At 41.9% G+C, this 17,869-nt stretch overlaps 1 protein-coding gene across 2 annotated transcripts in view; it reads right to left on the bottom strand.

Annotated features, from left to right (window-relative positions):
* Positions 1-1,926: 1,926 nt before the first annotated feature.
* Positions 1,927-17,869, bottom strand: part of LOC141808186 (guanine nucleotide exchange factor DBS-like) — a 29,036-nt gene continuing 13,093 nt past the window's right edge. Inside the window, exons 3-32 of one of the 2 annotated variants that reach the window (XM_074694612.1) lie at positions 17,068-17,182; positions 14,736-14,826; positions 11,867-11,986; positions 11,641-11,757; positions 11,283-11,432; positions 11,072-11,196; positions 10,326-10,440; positions 10,122-10,241; positions 9,833-10,024; positions 9,551-9,742; positions 9,185-9,344; positions 8,966-9,027; positions 8,788-8,873; positions 8,619-8,685; positions 8,420-8,535; positions 8,258-8,327; positions 8,082-8,174; positions 7,901-7,993; positions 7,684-7,809; positions 7,217-7,438; positions 7,035-7,127; positions 6,170-6,248; positions 5,973-6,042; positions 5,751-5,857; positions 5,492-5,584; positions 4,586-4,651; positions 3,676-3,785; positions 3,221-3,333; positions 3,018-3,121; positions 1,929-2,900 (exon numbers count right to left, since the gene is read on the bottom strand). In XM_074694612.1, the coding sequence (XP_074550713.1) occupies positions 2,821-2,900; positions 3,018-3,121; positions 3,221-3,333; positions 3,676-3,785; positions 4,586-4,651; positions 5,492-5,584; positions 5,751-5,857; positions 5,973-6,042; positions 6,170-6,248; positions 7,035-7,127; positions 7,217-7,438; positions 7,684-7,809; positions 7,901-7,993; positions 8,082-8,174; positions 8,258-8,327; positions 8,420-8,535; positions 8,619-8,685; positions 8,788-8,873; positions 8,966-9,027; positions 9,185-9,344; positions 9,551-9,742; positions 9,833-10,024; positions 10,122-10,241; positions 10,326-10,440; positions 11,072-11,196; positions 11,283-11,432; positions 11,641-11,757; positions 11,867-11,986; positions 14,736-14,826; positions 17,068-17,182 (3,347 nt within the window). In that variant the 3' untranslated portion in view covers positions 1,929-2,820. Of the gene's footprint in view, positions 2,901-3,017; positions 3,122-3,220; positions 3,334-3,675; positions 3,786-4,585; positions 4,652-5,491; positions 5,585-5,750; positions 5,858-5,972; positions 6,043-6,169; positions 6,249-7,034; positions 7,128-7,216; positions 7,439-7,683; positions 7,810-7,900; positions 7,994-8,081; positions 8,175-8,257; positions 8,328-8,419; positions 8,536-8,618; positions 8,686-8,787; positions 8,874-8,965; positions 9,028-9,184; positions 9,345-9,550; positions 9,743-9,832; positions 10,025-10,121; positions 10,242-10,325; positions 10,441-11,071; positions 11,197-11,282; positions 11,433-11,640; positions 11,758-11,866; positions 11,987-14,735; positions 14,827-17,067; positions 17,183-17,869 lie in introns of both variants that reach the window. The other variant, XM_074694613.1, reaches the window with a different exon arrangement.

Genomic DNA, 17,869 nt, shown 5'->3' with positions numbered 1-17,869 from the left:
CGGGTAGAGGTGATAAGGCCAGGAGTTACTGCAGTATTTCACAGCCAACCGGAGGGAGTCCAGGGTTGCTCTTTCCGCTGACACATTTATCTGCCATAAATCAGCAGACATTTATAAGACACTTAACAAGAGCCGGCTCGGACGTGAGGGAATGAGCTGCAGCCAGATTGAGAGATCAGATTACACTCGAGCAGGTTTATCAGATTAATTACCTGCTGTTGTCGAGGAAGAGACAAGGAAAGGAAAAAGATGTGACAGACTGATGTAAAACCAACGAAGGGGCTGGGGAGGACTTTATGTGTCCATCATATTTTGTTTAGTGTCTTACCCTACCGTTTTAAACTGAGTTCTACAAAAATATGCAAACACTCAGTGGCCTTATGTTTTATAAATAATCCACAGTCAACTTTATTCCAAAGTGGAAGAAACAAACCTTGTCGCCCTCTTGTGGCTGAAACATTAACATCACCATAAACCAGAATTTGCTACAACAACATAAAGATCACTGGAATTTTTGAAGTGCAGGTAAAAAAAATAAAGTCAGTGTCAAAAAAAAGAAAAAATGTCTCATATTGAGTCAAATGTGACCATTTTTCTACAAATAAGACATAAACTCCAGTTTAGGTTTCTGTTTTCTCTGTGTGACCTGAGCTTGAATATAAAAAATAAAGTGATTATTCATGTTTAGCAGTATGTGTCCTTTCTTCAGTAATAAAAGTCAGGCACCAAACAATAGCAGTCAGTACACACGAGAGATAAATTAGTTTTCACTTTGTTAAACAGACCGCTAGCACATAATTATGGAGTCATGAGTGACACACCCTGCAACTTGAGTGGGAATCCGATGCAGTAAGCTTTTCTCATTTCTCAACTAGTGAGGTCAATCTCTCTCCCCTGGGACATTAAATGTGCTCCTCATGAAAAACATTACACGTCAGTCTGTGAGCAATACAGTAATGACTTCCTCCCAAGATGCATTTTGTGCCAACTTTTGCATGCAGATGCAGGACCCAGACTGAGCAATGACAGAAAGACCTGATGCTGCAGCTGTTTCTGTTCACTGGTCACTGAACTTTGACATGACACGCCCTGCAGCTCTGTCACATGTCATTCTGCTGTCCTAACATTACATTTGACTAAATGACGCCATCACTGGCCAACCAGTACACCCACTGAGCTCACCAAACCACACCAAATACAATCCAGTTCCCTGGAACAATGCTCACACCAAAACAGCTGGGTCCAATTTCTTTCTACAGTACGAGTAGACACATTGTTTTAGGAGCTGTGTAGGTGTCTTTGATATCCATGAGGATGCTGTTAATGACAGTCCTGACACTGCTTTATGTTCTGCTAGATTCTTTCTTTCTTTCTTTCTTTTTTTAATAAATTACTGGAATTTTAAAAAGACCTAGGGTGCCTTTATAAGAGCCCTAAGAGTATCCCCTGTGTGTTTTTTCAGCAATTTATTTTTAGTCAAAATTTTGGGGAAAAATAAGTAAGGGGTTAGCCCTTGTTTTTTTTTCATAAGTAAGACCACATCAGATCTTTTACACTAAGGGCTTATATACCCATAGGGTGCTTTTATAGAGTGTCCCCAGTGTAGATAGCCCATGTCTATTAACATATTTCTGAAAGTATGAAAAACACCTTTCACAATGGAGACACTCAAAGGGACGCTTTAGTGTACTCTAGGAGTAAATGAAACCTCAGGGTACATCGTTTTTAACCCAAATTGTGCAAAAAAACAAAGAGTGAACCCTTTTTTCCCAATTATTTAAAAAAGAAAAAAAAAACATGTGAAAAAAAAAACTTTGTTTTTTACTATAATGAGCAACAAATATTCCTAAACATGTTCCACTTTTATTTGATGACACACTAGAAGAAAGAAGAGTCAGTGACTGATTTATCACAAGTCCTTTATGTAAAAAAAATTAGACAAGTCACAAATTAGTGACATTACAATACCTGATGTACAATATAGCATCTCAATCAACAAACATTTAATGACAGGTACTGAACAATATCTACATTCAGAACATGATCCCTAAATGGGGAATAAGTTAGAGCTATACAGTGAGTATTCACATGAAGAAACATCTGAACATAGAGACTCACAGAAGCATGCCCACAGATCTGAGCAGCTGGTTACAGAACAGGTTGCAAAGTCTGGATGACAACAGATGGATGAATGCCAGACCAGGAAAGAGAAAACAGACAGAAACAGAACAACATGGACAAATGAATGAAAAAGTTCCTTATAAATAAATAAACACATGTGAAAGGACAGAATACAGGAGGTGAACAGACTCTTCAAAACATTCGTTTAAGCTAATTGAGCTGTGCGTATTTGTCATGTCCCTTTTTTTAATTGAGTACAGTAACAGTGGAATTATAAACTCCGGGTATAGTGCAGAAAAAAAATGGTCACCACAGTTTTTCCAATTCTAAAAGTTACCACAAACAGATGCATTAAGATCAGTCCTGCTGGCCCATTCATACATCTATTCCAATATAGTTACAGGGATTCTCTGATTTTAATAAAAAAATATACAGACAAGTGTGTGACTAAAGAAAAACACTGTACTATACTGTTCAGTTGTTATCTGTGGTTTCTATTTTTCTATCCAGCGAGCACAGATTCAATGCATTCCTTCTGTAACTGGTGCATGTGTTTAATTCTAAAAAACAAATAAAAACAGCTTTTCTGTGACGTCCTGGTGAAATTCCTATAAGACCATGTTGGCAGCTCAGCACAGATAGCCACGTGATGCTAGCTCCTGTATGAACAGTTAGGTGATGGATAAAGTGCTGTGGAGTTCAGGGTTTGATGTCAGAGAAGCTGGTGTACGTCTCGCTGCAGCTGGATGATGTGCTAAGGTTTCCCGAGCCGCTGCCTTCTGTTGGAAATACACACATACAGATTTCAACACACTTCATCAGAAAGAGTCAGTCAGTCCACACGGTACCAGGGAACAAAGAGAGTGTGTTTGTCAAGACGTTTGTTTTTTTCATACCTGAGCTGGTGAGAGACTGGCAAGACTTTGACTTTCCAATAAGAGTGATAAGATTAGCAGCTGCGATCCAGCCCTCCTTCGACGTGCTCAGGTTACGTACAAGCCTACAGGAATACATACACACACACAATTTTATTTTAGAACTGTTGCTCATGTAGCATTCATCTTTATTCTGATAATAATTAGAAATGATGTATTCTCACCACTGTTGGTCTTCTCCCTCTTTCACCAGCTGGACCACGTCTCCACTCTTCACTGATAAATCCTGAGCGCCGTCCTTCTCGTAGTCAGCCATCACTGTGTATTTGCCAGCAGCCTGCAAGAAGTCGGAGAAAACAACAGAGATCGTCAACAGCTGTTCCATCAAAGGGGCCCAGTGGTGCAGGAAAGCATGCAGCTTCTTACACGCACATTTTAGAAAAAAAAAAAAAACTAAGAGTCAACCCTTAGGGGTATTCTGTAGATTTTCCTTCTTAATTCATGACTAACATTTTTTTACTGTTTTCAAATGTTTTGTAACAGTAAAAAAGGACCTGACTGTATAGAAACCTGAGAATACAGATATAGAACAATACCCAACAGGGGTAACATTATTCATGCAAGACATAAAACAAAAACAAACAAAAACAAACAAAAACAAAAAAACAGAAATACTCACCAGCTTCTTTCCAGTGTCTTCCTCAGGGTCAGAGTTCAGGGGATCCTCAGCACTGGAGTAGCCGTCGTGCTCCTCAGAAGCATCCAGAGACAAGGAGGTTTTGTTCCAGCCTAAAGGGAAAAAGATAAACACATCAGGGTGTTGAGTTTAAGGCATCGTTTAGCTTCTGCTCCTGTCTAATGTGCGTGACCTGCTGTGAGAGAGAATATGAGGTGAAGAGTGAGGCGAAGGATCCCAGAAAGGTGATTGGACCAGAGAAGAAATAATCCCAGCGTGAAACAACTACCACAGAGACCAAGGAGACAGCAGAGTCTGTATATAAGATGGATGACAAAAAGGAGAGCCAAAATATTTAGAGCTCTCCTGGACTTTTGGGTGTACTTTTGTACAACAGGAAGAGGTGAGGGTTCATCATCCATCTTTATATCCAGGAAAAGGAGACAGGCATGCATCTCTGTGTTTTCAGAACCCTGACCCAAATAAAGGAAAAGTGGCAGGCAAAAGTTCCTCCCGGTGTTCAGATCAGTGAGTGTTTCTAGCTTTCTATACCTGTGAGGAGCTAGGAGGGAGATGTGGGACTGCAAAGCAAAATCTAAACAGAGAAGAGCTGGTAGAAGTGAAAGAGTGGGCCTGACACACATCAGCGTGAGTCAGCTCTGTGTCAGTGTACCTCTCCACTTTGTCTGTAAGAGACTAGAGGTGCTGAACCACCTGGCCCTGCTCAGGGGGAGCGGGGTAGGACCTGGATCTGAGGGACAGGAGGAGGCGATAAAAACACAGCTAGTCACTTTCCCTGCAGCAGCCAATGAAACTCATCACAATCAGAGAGAGAAGCTGCGCTCCCACATCCAGATCAAACAACCGAGCAGATAGAGAGCTTGTGCAGGAAATATTCACAAATGCGGCATACCTTTGAAGCCGAATGGCGTGGGGTCACTCTGGCGTTTTGTCTTGTGATCAGGGCTTGTTGGAGATCCTGGAAAAGGAGAGAAAAAGTTGTTTGTGCTGGTTTTAGCAACATATAAGTAATGAAAACGTCAAATCTGATGAACGAGGACAGGGCTTAGATGGAAAACAAGGGGTTTTTTAAAACACAAAAACTGAAATCGAAGCGAGTGTTTGTGTCTCATTTTAGTAAAAACTGTCTGATTTGACTTAGTCTGAGTATTTCTATCAGAAAAATGTCTCAATTCAAGATATTATAAGACAAAAATGACATCTGAACTGGCAGCACTGAGGCGGCATTTTGTCTTTAAATATTCTGAATTGAGACATTTTTTGGGTGAGTGTGGCTTGTATTCAGCCTAATAGACAATTTCACTCAAATTAAGACTTAATCACATGCTTAGATTTCAGTTTTTGCTGTGGACTAAATGACAGACAGCTGGATCAGAATGGGGGAAGAAAACATTTGACACAAGGTTGCAACAGTTATTTATTCAAGGTAGCAAATGTTTTTTTTCCTCAGTAGCTTCAGGCTCTTTGAGGGAAGCACACAGCATTTGATCAGCTGATCGTTCAGCTTTAAAATGTATGAATTGTCTACTTAATATAGATAAACCTTTGGGCCCTCTTTTTGATGTGAAGGTGAATATGATGTTTAGAGAGTTAAGGAGAAGCTGCTGCAATCAACAAGTTAGTTTGAGGTTTAAAAGGGAAACAGCTGCTAAAAACAATCTCAAAACTACAGCTTACTGCCAAAGTGTATAAAAAATAATAACCAACAATTCTCCGGCTTAGATGGATCACAGAAAAATAAAGGATGAATCGATGGGATGGAGAAATTTTACAGAAACTGATGGCAGCACGCTGTTACCTTTCTGAGCTTTGAGGTTACTGAAGCCCTGTAAAGTAAAGCGCTTTTTAGCCGCAGCAGCTCTGTCTGAGGTAGGGCTTGTCACAGCCTCGTCTGACCCCAAAGAAGAAGGGAAACACAAGAGGAAGGAACAGAGGAGGTAAGTTTAAGAAATATACAGGAGGGACAGGAAGGTATGATACGACACGAGTACTCGATGCTGAGCATGCGCTACGACCACAAGAGGAGGGTCAGCGATACAGGTCAGAAACCCTCTCACCTTTTCCTGCGGGCTTTGGTGATGAAGAGGAGTTAGCGTCAGGGCTGCAGGGCTCAGCCTTCTTCTCCTCTCCTCTTTTAAAGCTCCTCTGACCGGACTTAAAGGGGCTGTAAATGTAAATGTGTAAAAGTGGAACATAAGAAGAGTCCTGTGTGCACTGAAAAAAAAACTGTGGATGTAAAGTGAGAGATGAAGTGGAGCAGGAGGGGAGCACAGTCTCACCTGAGGCTGACGGTTCCACTGGGCACAGGGGGGAACTGGAAAACTTGGTCTGGCACCCTCTGCTGGTTGGCTTATGTAGCACAGAGAAGGAGAAAAACCATGAAAACATGTTGTTTTGTATTTCTCCCCCCCAATAAAGAGAGACTGAGCATGAAGATGGCTTCTGTAAATGGGAGGAAGAGTACATCTTTTTGTACCTCTGCACGCTTCTAACTGCGTTGTCAAAACCTTCCTGATTTCATTCACCCAGGTGGTTTTCACATCAGCTGATGGCGCCTGAAAGAAGACAGCAAAATGAAAAACAGAATCCTTAAGTACAAGGTTACTTTTAGGAATGGTGGTTGCTAAAAAATGTCATATTCTCACTTGGAAATCCACCTCACCACCCTGCTTCTTGCTTTGGTTTAAGGACATGCTTTGTGTTATTCAAATAGAAAAATTACATCTGCTAAAACCCAACACAGGAAAATGATCAGAGAGTTTGGAGACCCTTCTTGGCATATTGTGATATCAGCTTGCTTTCGTGAGATGGTTTTGGTGATCCCAGAGTTGTATCTCTTTTACTCTATTTTCATGTCCCTTACATCATTCCTGAATGGTAACTCTTGTGTAAACAACTTTGAAACTCTATGTACAAAACTATGAACTGGCAGCCAAGTTGATATATATTTTTATTTGTACTTTTGTACTGTATATTTGTGTATTTGAGCAAAATGGGTTCTTGGGTATTCTATTTCCAGGATGTTGATTTTTGTAAATTGAAAAATCTGTATTAAAATATATAAAGCCTGTTGAAAAGTGTGTGCACTTTTATGTATATATGTAGATAGATAGATAGATAGATAGATAGATAGATAGATAGATAGATAGATAGATAGATAGATAGATAGATAGATAGATAGATAGATAGATATATAGATAGATATATAGATAGATAGATAGATAGATAGATAGATAGATAGATAGATAGATAGATAGATAGATAGATAGATAGACATCAACAGAATCCTTCAATCTGAATCATTTTGTGTTTGTTTTTCTTGTGTTGACTGTTTCTCTTACCTGAACAATGTAAACCTCCTCTCTGGAGTTGCACCAGATTTCAAACTTCTTGTTGTCTCCCTTTGCGTTCTCAGTGATGCCAACAGCACTCATCTGTGAGAAAACCCCACAGCAAAGATTCAGTGTCAAAGGTTTCCAAATGTAGCATGAGACACAGACATGAAGAACGTGAGGATGCTCACACTCAGAGATTGCTTGAAACTGTACGATGGAGCTTTCTCGTATCCCTCCCCGTTCTCCTCCCTCCTCTTGCAGAAGAGCAGAGCTTTCTCGTGCAGGAAGATGTGTCTCTGCATGGGCTTGAAACGGGCCAGATCCTTCACTTTGGCGTGACCTTTCTTGTGCTCCGTCCACACGCTGAACGACCCCTGCATGAGCAGCTTTCCCAGCTCGCTCAGATTCCCCTGAGGAAGGAAAGAGAGGAGCCAAACAAGAACGTATTAGACATGATTGAATAAAGCTGCAGAGAGAGCACAAATGGATTTATGTTTAACTTAATATCTGTTCAATTTAATGTGTCTGTTTTCTGTCTGGTTGGTTTGTTTGGAGGAACATCTGCTCCTTATGAAAGCGAGTCTCTTGTTAAGCCTGTCTACACTCTCCTGCTTGCATCAAAGGTCAACATTAAGCACTATGTTTGGAGTCTCACCTCGTATCCTGTGATGGCGATAAGATGCATGGAATCATTCACAGCCTTCAGGATGCCGAGGATGGAGGTGAGTGCCTCCTGCAGGTCATCAGTCCCTTCGCAGCCCTTACTGTACTTCAGCATCTCCTGAAATCATGCAAAACACAACAGATTTATGCACCTGACGTTTTTAGAGCTTGCTATCTGGAAAACACTTGAGCTTCCATAAACATCCCACCTTCAACAGCAGCTGATATTTGGTAATCCTCTGCACAGGCTTCAGCAAATAGGAGTCCAAGCCAAGTTTATGCTCCAGCTTTTTCTGACACTCCTGATGCACATCAAAAGAAAACGTAGAGTCAGATAAAAGCAGGGTTAAAATTTTCTGAGACACTTGAAGGTGATGTTTGTGTGTTTACCTGGAAGAAGGCGCAGTCCGAGCACTGCCTCCAGAGGCTTTCAGAGCGAGGCTTGTTGTGGCAGTACTTCTCGTAGATCTGCAGGTCTGTCATCTACAAGGAGGAGGTGAAAAGTTATCAAAGAGAAAAACATCTGAGTTGACATTTCTGTGTTGGAAATCTTACTAATCGCTCACCCTTGCAAGGAAACACTGTCCAACCAGCTCGGGGCAGTCTGTGTACTGCTCCAGCTCTCTCAGGAAAGTCCTACAACATGAAAGATCAAGATGAGATGAGATGAGAGGAAATAAGCCCTGTGCATTGATATCATGAGTGAAAGCCAGAGGGCGCTCATGTACCTCTTGTGGAAGTGGTAGATTTCTGGCATGTTTCCAAACAGGACCTCCTTTTTGTTCTGCAGAGGAGCAGGGATGAGATTAACCATCGCTGGGTTGTCCATCTCAGAGGCATATCCCTTCAAAAAAACATAGGAGGAAACATCAGATGTGTGCAAAACTAACAATATGAATGAAGAGTCTTTTTTATAAGAGTAAGCACCTGTAAAACACAAAGCAGCTCCTCCACGTAGGCCCGCTCTGTTTCCAGCAGCTCGTTCATTACGTGTCTGCAGACAAAGGATGAAAAGAGACGTCAAATCAAAGAGATAAATCGACTCTGAGTCCATCTGCTGTGTAATCTGATTACAGATGAAAGATCCAAAGCTCACCTCCTGAGCACGGCCAGGTTCTCCTCCTCCTCTGACAGAGAGGCGTGTCGGCTGTTACTGTCTCCGTTCTGCAGAGGACCATTTCCCTGAGGATAAAAGATCAAATATCAGGTTATTAAAGAAAAACAGGACAGGACACTTGTAGAAAAATAAAAGGTGGTGACAAGACTTTACTCACTTTTTCACAGTTGTCTACTGAGTTTATCTCTGAGCTGTTTTTCTCCTGCTGAGCTCTGTGTGCTGAGGGACAAACGAGGAGAGACGATATGAGCATCAAAAACTCTCTAGGCAAGTTTCCATCATGTGGGTCTTTAAATTGGAAGTATTCCTTCAGTTAAATTGTCAGTGTTGTGTAGTATGTGAGATATGTTTCTAGTTCAGGTGTGTGGAGACTGACCAGGTGAGCTGAGCGGGGATTTGATGAAGGCTTCAGGTCTGGGGGCTACAGGCTGAACCGGCCTGGTCTGTTTGGCGGCGAGTTTCTTTAGGCTGATTCTCCTTTTGTCAAACATCTCCTGCATGGACGTCTGCTTCTGAAACACCTTCTCCACTTGATCCTGAAGCATATGAACATAAATGTTTTACATCTGCAGCTCCTACACCTGACAGGTTTTCAGATTGTTGTCTAGCTGCATGGGAGGCTACAAAAATACATGTGTTGCTTTGAATTCAATGTAAATAACGCCAAGGTTGAGAGCAAAGACCGTTTTGTAAATTTTGTATAAACTAAATAGTAAACTATTTGTAAAAATATTGTTTTCACCTTGAACTGCTGGTTGATGACCGCCTCATATTCACTCCAGATGCAGCTGAGTTCCGTCAGTTGGTTCTGACCCGCGTTGTCCAGATACCGCTCCAGCTCCTGCAGAGCTAGCTCCGCCCCCTCATGTGACTGACACTTGTCAACAGGCTGAGACGCCAGCAGGTAAATACCATCATCCACCCATTTAGAGGCCTAAGGAGGAAAAAGGAGGAAGGGGATTCAGTAAAAGACTCAAACAAGAAATCAAATTGGAGGAGCGTACATCTGCAGTCCTCTCCTTACCCTCTCCAGACGATGATGCAGCTCCATGGCTTTGAGGAGGTGCTCCTTTTTGGCCTTGAGGCTGCAGCTCACGGTCTCACTGACAGCTCTGAGCTCGCTGCATTTGGGCTGGATGGAGTCTTCAGCGTAATGTGAGTTCTGGATCAGTTCTTCCCCCTCGTTGGCTAAAGACATGGCTCTGTCCAGCACCTCCTGGAGGAGGAGCATGAACACACTGTAAGTTCCTTCACATGTCTCCCCTCTGACTGTTATCTGTTTCATTTATCGTGAAGGGCTGAGTATTACTTACACATACTCTCTCCTCGTAGCCGGTGAGTTCACTAAAGATGTGGTCAGCGTGAGCCGGGCTGATTCCCACCTCAGAGAAGGTCTTGAGTTTCTCAGACACCTGATCCAGCAGAGCTCGTACCTGCAACAGCAGAAAACCTCCATCAGTTGCTTTTTAGTCTTCAAGGAGGGATCATGATTCAAACCCGTTTTCTGACACACTCACCTCTCTGTAGTTGTGCTCGAAGTGGCGCAGCTGGAGACACTGCTCCAGCTTGGTCTGATGTCTCACCCAGAACTCATCGAAGGCTCGTTCTGTCTCGTCCAGCTGAGAGAGCAGCCTGAGAAACAGAGACCAGATTGTCAAAGACAGACCTCACCCCTGAGCTTCTTTACCTCCATCAAGGAGGTTACGGTTTTGGGAGTTTGTCTATTTGTCTGTGAACAACGTAACTCAAAAAGTAACAAATGAATCTTGATGAAATTGTCAGGAAATGTTCAAAATGAGATAAGGAAGAAGTGATATAATTTTGGAGGTGATCTGGATCACCGTCTGGATCCAGGATTTTTTTGAAGGATTCTCTATCATTGTGAGATAGGGCCATTTTCACCATATGTGTATATAACTCGACCATAAATGGTCGGATTGCTTTGCAAAAAAAAAAAAGACAAGGTCACCATAATTTCTGACTGATGTAAAAGTATGATCTAGATTTTGGCAATATTCTGGATACTAAGATCTGGAATATGAAATATGTACTGGGTCATCATCATTTTCAACACTGTCAGCTAAAAAAAATTATTATACAAACCTGCAACTAACACCAAATTGTAGCAGACAGTCTGCTGAAAGGGAGTATAACATTAAAGTAGGACTAAAGTGTTGGTGACAATCACAATATGTTTGGCAGAGGTCTGCGCTCTCGGAGTGATTTTCTAGTTTTCTTCTTTACTTTTTTTTTTTTTTTTTACCTTTGCACTGTTGCCAGGTTCTCCAGCTCGTCCTGGTTCATATTATGGTCTGGGTCTCTGACTACAGGCTCGTTGATGCTCTCTAACAATCTGCTCCCCTGACCCAGAGCCACCAGCATATCCTCCTGAGAGAGACAGCCACATTTCATACACATAAGTTGTAAAATGATTTAATCCATCTTATACTGTGCTTTTAAGTCGATGGTGTTACCTTCATTTTGTCTTTCTTGCTCTTGTGAGTGCTTAGCAGGACGGTTGTGGCCTGGATTTCATTTGGGAGTTCGGTTTCAGCCAGTTCAGTCCCAAAACACTGCAGAGTCTGTGCTGTTTTCTTCACCATCAACGCAAAGCCTTCAATTGCCTGATGCATGCAAGACAAAACATAGACTGTCATCGTGCATCCTCAGGAGGAGCATGAACAGGAACATTTATCTCCTGCAGAAAGGCTTAATTTCTTAGATGTGCTGCAAACTTTATTGCAATTGTTCTTTTCTTATGTAAAGTGCATTGTTTTGTGTCATTATAAAAGTTCCTGGTGCAACATGAGGGTGAGTAAAGAGTGTACATACGGTACGGTGAGAGATCCACTTCTCATGACAGTACTCCTGAGTCCCCCCGAGCTCATTGGTCAGCTGAGTGCGGTCGATGTAGGTGTGCAGCTCGGTTACAGAGCTCAGCATGATCACCTGGAACAAAAACATCCCAAAATGTCACACACTCATCACTCTGATGTCCCCCAACCTCTCATTTTAAGCACAGAGTCCTCCTTGGATTGTTGAGTGGGACTTCACTCACCGGCACTTTCATCTTGAACTCATCCTTGTTAAACTTGAAGAGTATGTCAGAGAGTGTGCGTTGGAGGAGCGTGGTGGGCCTCAGAACCAGAACCAGCTGGAGGTTTCCTGGGAAGGAGCCCTGACACAGAGAGAGTAGGTGGAGTCTTACACAACAGAGCAGAGCAGACAGAAACCTCCTCCACCCTGAGCCAATTATACAACACAGCTCTGTGCTGACAGCCTACATGTTTCTCCTTCTCTTTGTCTGTTTTCATGTAAAAACTCAAACACATTCAGGCTCATTTGAGTGTGTGGAGCTCTGGAGCTGGGGGAGATGTGGGGGATGCGGATCAGTGGCTGTGGCAGGGACATTTATCTTCACGTCTGGAGATGTCTGTACATGAGTAATGAGGACAGAGAGGATTCCCCTGACTCATACATGTGTGTGGCTCAATATATCCCGCATGCGTTAGATGGAATTGGTATGGCTGAAACTTAATAAGGCATATCACAGATAAACAAATGTCATAATCCTGATATTAAGACTAATATTTATGGTTCTATATTGATAAAACGCTGAAGCACCTTCCCTCTTCTCTTCAGGATATCAATACTAATGTGAAGCACTTTATATTTCCTCGTCTAGATAAACTTGCCTCACTCTCAGTATCCTCCATGCATCCTCATCATCTGACAGTCTCATAAAGAATCAATCAAAACATCCTGACTGACATCATCTGACAGGATAAGTACAGCCGGGGAAAGCATTTGGAGGATGCCCGTGGTCGGACACCAAGCTCCCTCTCGTCAGACGAATGGGATTGATAATTCATCTTTAGTTAGCTAATGACCTTAACAGCTCCTGCGCCTGATTGGTCGCTCATCCCCAGGTGAGTTGAGGAATGTTGGTCTAAGCAGAAATGATGATGAATATGACGTTAATAAAAGCCTCCAGGGACAGGAGCTGTTAATGGGATTAATAAATCAACTCATTGTTTGGTCTTGTTGCACTGGGAAACATGGCCGCCTGCAGCGTGTGCAGGACTGAAAACTGTTGTGTACAAACCATATGATGTATGTGATACTATGTAATACCATAACATGTGTTTCAACAGGATAAGATAGAATGAAATACCATTTACTGGAAAAGTAAAGTCTAAGCAAATGTTTGTCTCATTTTTAGATCATTGATTCAATATGAGCAAAATTCACCTGACGAGTCTAGAAAAATCTCTTTTCTCAAGATATAAGAAGACCAAAATAATGTATGAGTTGCTTTAAAGAAGGAAAAAAAATCTTCCAATGGGGTAAGAAAAATATAAAATATATCTTAATCATATTAACCTTTAAAAGACTTCTTTTTTCTAAAATTAAATTATTAAAATAAACACTTGCTCTAAATTCAGAGGCTGCAAAATATGTCATGTGGAAATTGTTGGATTTGAATTTAAAAAAGCTCTGACTGCTAAAGATTTTAAGAAAACATTTCCAGATTTAACCTTTAAACACAGCTTCTAACCATCCAGCCATACATCCTGGATCTGGGGTTTCTGGCAGTCATGGTCATGGTCTACATGTTCTTTGTTCTCTGTCAATGGCACACACACTCACACACACGCACACACACATTCACACAGATAAAGCCTCAAAGAGAAGGCTGATAAATGACAAAGAGGAAGGGACGCTTCAGGGACTGACAGTAACTCAGCAGACTTAATTATCCTCAGTCCATAAACACACTTTCTGTCATCGGATCGAATTCAGCCGTGTGAGACGACGGGGATCTTCCTCCTGAAACACACTGACCCACATTCACAGAGGCTCATTTACACACACACACGTGAGCTCATATGCATATACAAACAGACAGACAAAGGAGCCACTTCACAGCGTAAACATTCAACAGCCTCATTTCTTCTTTCCTTCACACGTCTTCAGAACGTGAACACTGGTTTGCTGCGTAACGGCATCACTTCACAGTCATATAATCTGCAAACACACAGCAGCAGCTTTCACCAGCATGTGTTAAACAGCCTCTCTGAATCACTCCGAGCTGATGATTGGATGAGTAACTGCCTCCTATTACCAAGCTGTCCATCCGTAAACGTTCCCCCTTGTGGGATTAATAAAGGTTGATTTAATTTGAAATGAGGGATGTGGTTTCACGTGTCTCCTGAGGTCATGGATGATGATATAGATCTTGCACTTTCTCATCTGAACCATTATAAATTTCCCTTTTATAACTTTTCTACACCCATTAAAAAATGATCTGATGGAAGTGATTCTCTCCTACACATTTGAACCACCAGATCCCTACAGGAAGCACATGAAAATGAGGAAACAGTGAGTGGAAAAACAGCAGTGCCTTAAATTCTCTTGATGCTCTGTTCTCAATATTTTTAGCAAGTGATAAAAAAAAGATAAATGATGTGCAAAAACGCAGGTGGGCAGTTTATATAACAGCTTCTTTGCTGCAGGAGCATGCAGCAACTGACTCAAACAGCAGGTTTTCAAGCTCTAAATGTTGTGATGCTGAAATGATAAAAGGAAGAGTGAATACAGAAAGGAAACCTAATCTCCTCATCCTTTTTTTTTTTGGCACGTGTCTGTTTATTTTCTCTTGTAACCATGGAAACAAATGGCAGGCTATGATGGGCTGGGGATGAGTTTAGAGATGCCCTCCCCCAGGTTGCTGTGACATGAGAGGGGGAGCTGAAAGAGAGTGAGAACAGGGCCCCACACTCTCCTCTTTTTCTCTAGATGAAGGTGCAAAGGCCTGGGTTTGTCAAATCTAGGTTACATTTTTGAAAGGATGAAAGGTATTTTCTCCCACACAAGACACCAAAGCAAAAACAACGAGGGCAGAAAAAAAGGAAAGATGAACTTACTGCGATTCGAAGCAGGGTCCCCTTGACAGCAGCCCATCGGTCTTGCCTGCGGTCAATAACCAGGATGAAACCCACGCCGGTTGAAGACAGACTGGAACACAAAAACATAAAAAGCACATCAGATACACAAAGCTTTGTGGTTGGAGTCTGGAGTGATGTAAAACACTGCAGCAAAGCCTGTAAACCCTAAAAGAGCAACAATTCAACATGCACAAAGTTTCCTTTCAGTGCAGAATCCACATCACTGGATTGTTCCCAAATCTGGGGAGCACTTTCGGATTTTTTGGACAGGTTTCTCCCCCTCTCCTCTGCATCTCCACACAACAGTTTGCAAACATGACGCACCTGCAGTTAAGGTGCACATGAGCATCTCCCTCCGAGAGAAGCTTTCATGCAGAAATATCCAGGTGATCCTCGTGTGTCTCACTCTGCAGCAGCACAAACAGGGTGTAAGCAGGTGAAAAGAAAGAAAGGAGCTTCGAGGACAATACGAATAAAAACCGAGCAATTGAGGATGTGCCTCAGAGGTAGATCCCAGAGTGCTTGAATGGGAGACTGCCAAAATGCTTCAGAGCATCACAGCACACCCACATTCACAGCATCCTTCAGCCATCCAATGATATATGAGAAGCAGCTGAGAAAAGAGCCAATCAGAGGCTGTGTGCAGGGTGACGAGCAGCTCCATTAGCCAATAAGAGGCGCTTTATCAGGAGGCCACTTGAGCATGAGGGTTTCATTTGTGAGGTCTGCTTCTCTACTTTAACTCCCCACATTTGCATCTGTTACGTCTCTTTTTGACCTTTTATCTGCACTCTGTCATCTTTCAGCATGTCCCTCTTTTATTACCTCTAATCATCTGCACTGCTAGTTAGGCTTTTAGTGTACTAACTGCTTTACATCCTCACAGCAGGAGAAGGAGGAGAGAGGTACAAGAGCGTCTTTTGTCTCATCCCTGAGGCAAAAAAAATAAATAAATATCACCTTTTTGATAATATATACATATATCTATATGAAAAACTAAGAAACCCACTATTCTGGATGTGTTTAATGTGAGCATTAGATGCAAACAGAATCCTGGTGCTGCTGCACATGCATGAGTGTCTCAACGATAATTGGATTTTTCAGGACAAAGTGTAAGCTGTGAAAATCTCATCCTAATGGGGTTGCAGAAATGAGGGGAATTTGATGCATGAGTAGACAGACTTCACATCCCACACACATCCTCTGTCACACTGTAGTGGGAGTGGCTGAATTTCAGGATATCAAATTAAAAAGAGATTAAGAAGATGTCGGTGGTTGATGTGTTGCTTCACCATAAGAACAATCAAAGCGCATTTATTGCAAAGCCAGAAAGAGATCAAAGAGGGGATGTAGAGACTAAAACATCGTCACTACGATCTGTTTATGAAGCAAATCCTACCTTAAAGACTAAACTTAATTGGTTCTGTCATTAATACTGATCCAAAGCTGTGTGTTTGACTGCAGCAGCAGCTGCTGAAGGTCATAATACAGCCGTTGGACATCGGCTCCTGGCTGTGGACTGTTTGCCCTGTGAGGGGAGAGGTGGGGGTCAGTCCCTCAGGTAGCTTCAACCATCTGTCTCTCTGATCACAACAGCTTGAGGCTCAACACCATCACGCCTCTGTTGCTGACCCTCATTTAAGTGTTCACATTTCTGCAGTTCACCATAAAGGCATGTCTTTAGACAGCTCAGATGTCTATTTGACAAGGATTTCATAAAACACTGCTCTGCTCATGTTTGTCTGCATTATTCAGATCCAGACATCCAGATCCTCGACAGTTTCTATTTTTATGCCCGTCCAGACACTGTGACGCAAGAGAGAGGGACAGAGGGAGAGAGAAACACGTGCAGAGTAGAGCAAAAATAAAAAATGCGTACAACTGAATGTGTCTGAGGATGATTCTCATGGGGATAGAAGGAGAAAGGGATGATTTTGTACATTTTCCTTGTTTGATCCAGTTCATTTGTTTACATAAAGAGGGTCTGCAGAGGACTGATAAGGCCTGCATCATTACTCAGTCATCTTATTAATTAAAGCAGAACCACAGATCAACTGGACAGATATGGAAACAACACTGTCTGAATAAATCCTCTGTAAGCTGCCAAGAAAAGAATTCACTGCCTCCTGCTGGCAGACTTTTTCCACAACTAAAAATCTTCAGCAGCATTTCCTCCCTTACGCATCTCTTTCTGTGCAGAAAGCATCTCTACACAGAGGAGCAAGTCAGGATAGAAATCAGCTTCTCATCTCGAGTCTGGGATAGTTCAACACGAAAAGTTTCCAAGCTGACTGTCAGCAACAATCTTTACCTGGGAACACTGGTCAGGTACGTCAGCACATTGTGAAACTCCCGGTCCGTGATCTCTCCAAACGCAGGGAACTCTGGGAACACGATGATGGGGCTGCCGTTATCCCCTCTGCCTCCTAAAAAAGAAGTTACTGTTAGAGCCAAATATAGAAAAATTACATAAGAATGCTTTGAGTGCACCTCCCTGAAAATGTTTGACAGTCCTGCCATCAATATTTAAAGAAAAGGATAAAAATAAACTGGTTGAATAAGACAGGGCTGAAGAGGGAAACTTAAGCCACATGGGGGCGCTGATGTGGTGGTGATCACCTTGTCTGCTGTTGAATCAAACCTCAGACAAATGTTCCCAAATCTTAAAAAATAAACAAACAAAAAAAAAGAAGACTTAAAAATATTTTTCTGTTCAAATTATTTGTAACTAATCTGCACAGAAAAGCTGCGATCCAAGCAAATTTCAAAGTTTTATTTTGATAACAAATTTCTTATTAGACCGAGTATGAGCCACATTCAGCTGATAAGTCCAAAAAACATTTTATTTTTTATATTAAGATATAATTTTTGCCTGAATTGCTTGTAAAAAGTTTTACAAATGCCAGTTGGGTAAGAAAAATGTTCATGAGATAAGAATAATGTCTCAATACAAGAAACAGTGAAACAACACACTGTCTGTTGTGTGTATGTATGACACCATGAGTTGTTGACACAAACACACACACTCTCCCTGTGTGTGTGGAACAGCTGCTCTGTCAGCACATGTGACCTGAATATCAATCTTTCTCCCTTTTATTCATCTCATGTTGCCA

This window comes from Halichoeres trimaculatus, unplaced genomic scaffold (assembly GCF_033239565.1).
Source record: "Halichoeres trimaculatus isolate MK-OKI-2021-1 unplaced genomic scaffold, fHalTri1.1 fHalTri1_scaffold_19, whole genome shotgun sequence".
In the NCBI taxonomy this organism is placed as follows: domain Eukaryota; kingdom Metazoa; phylum Chordata; class Actinopteri; order Labriformes; family Labridae; genus Halichoeres; species Halichoeres trimaculatus.
This window is presented reverse-complemented; position numbering and strand designations above follow the sequence as displayed.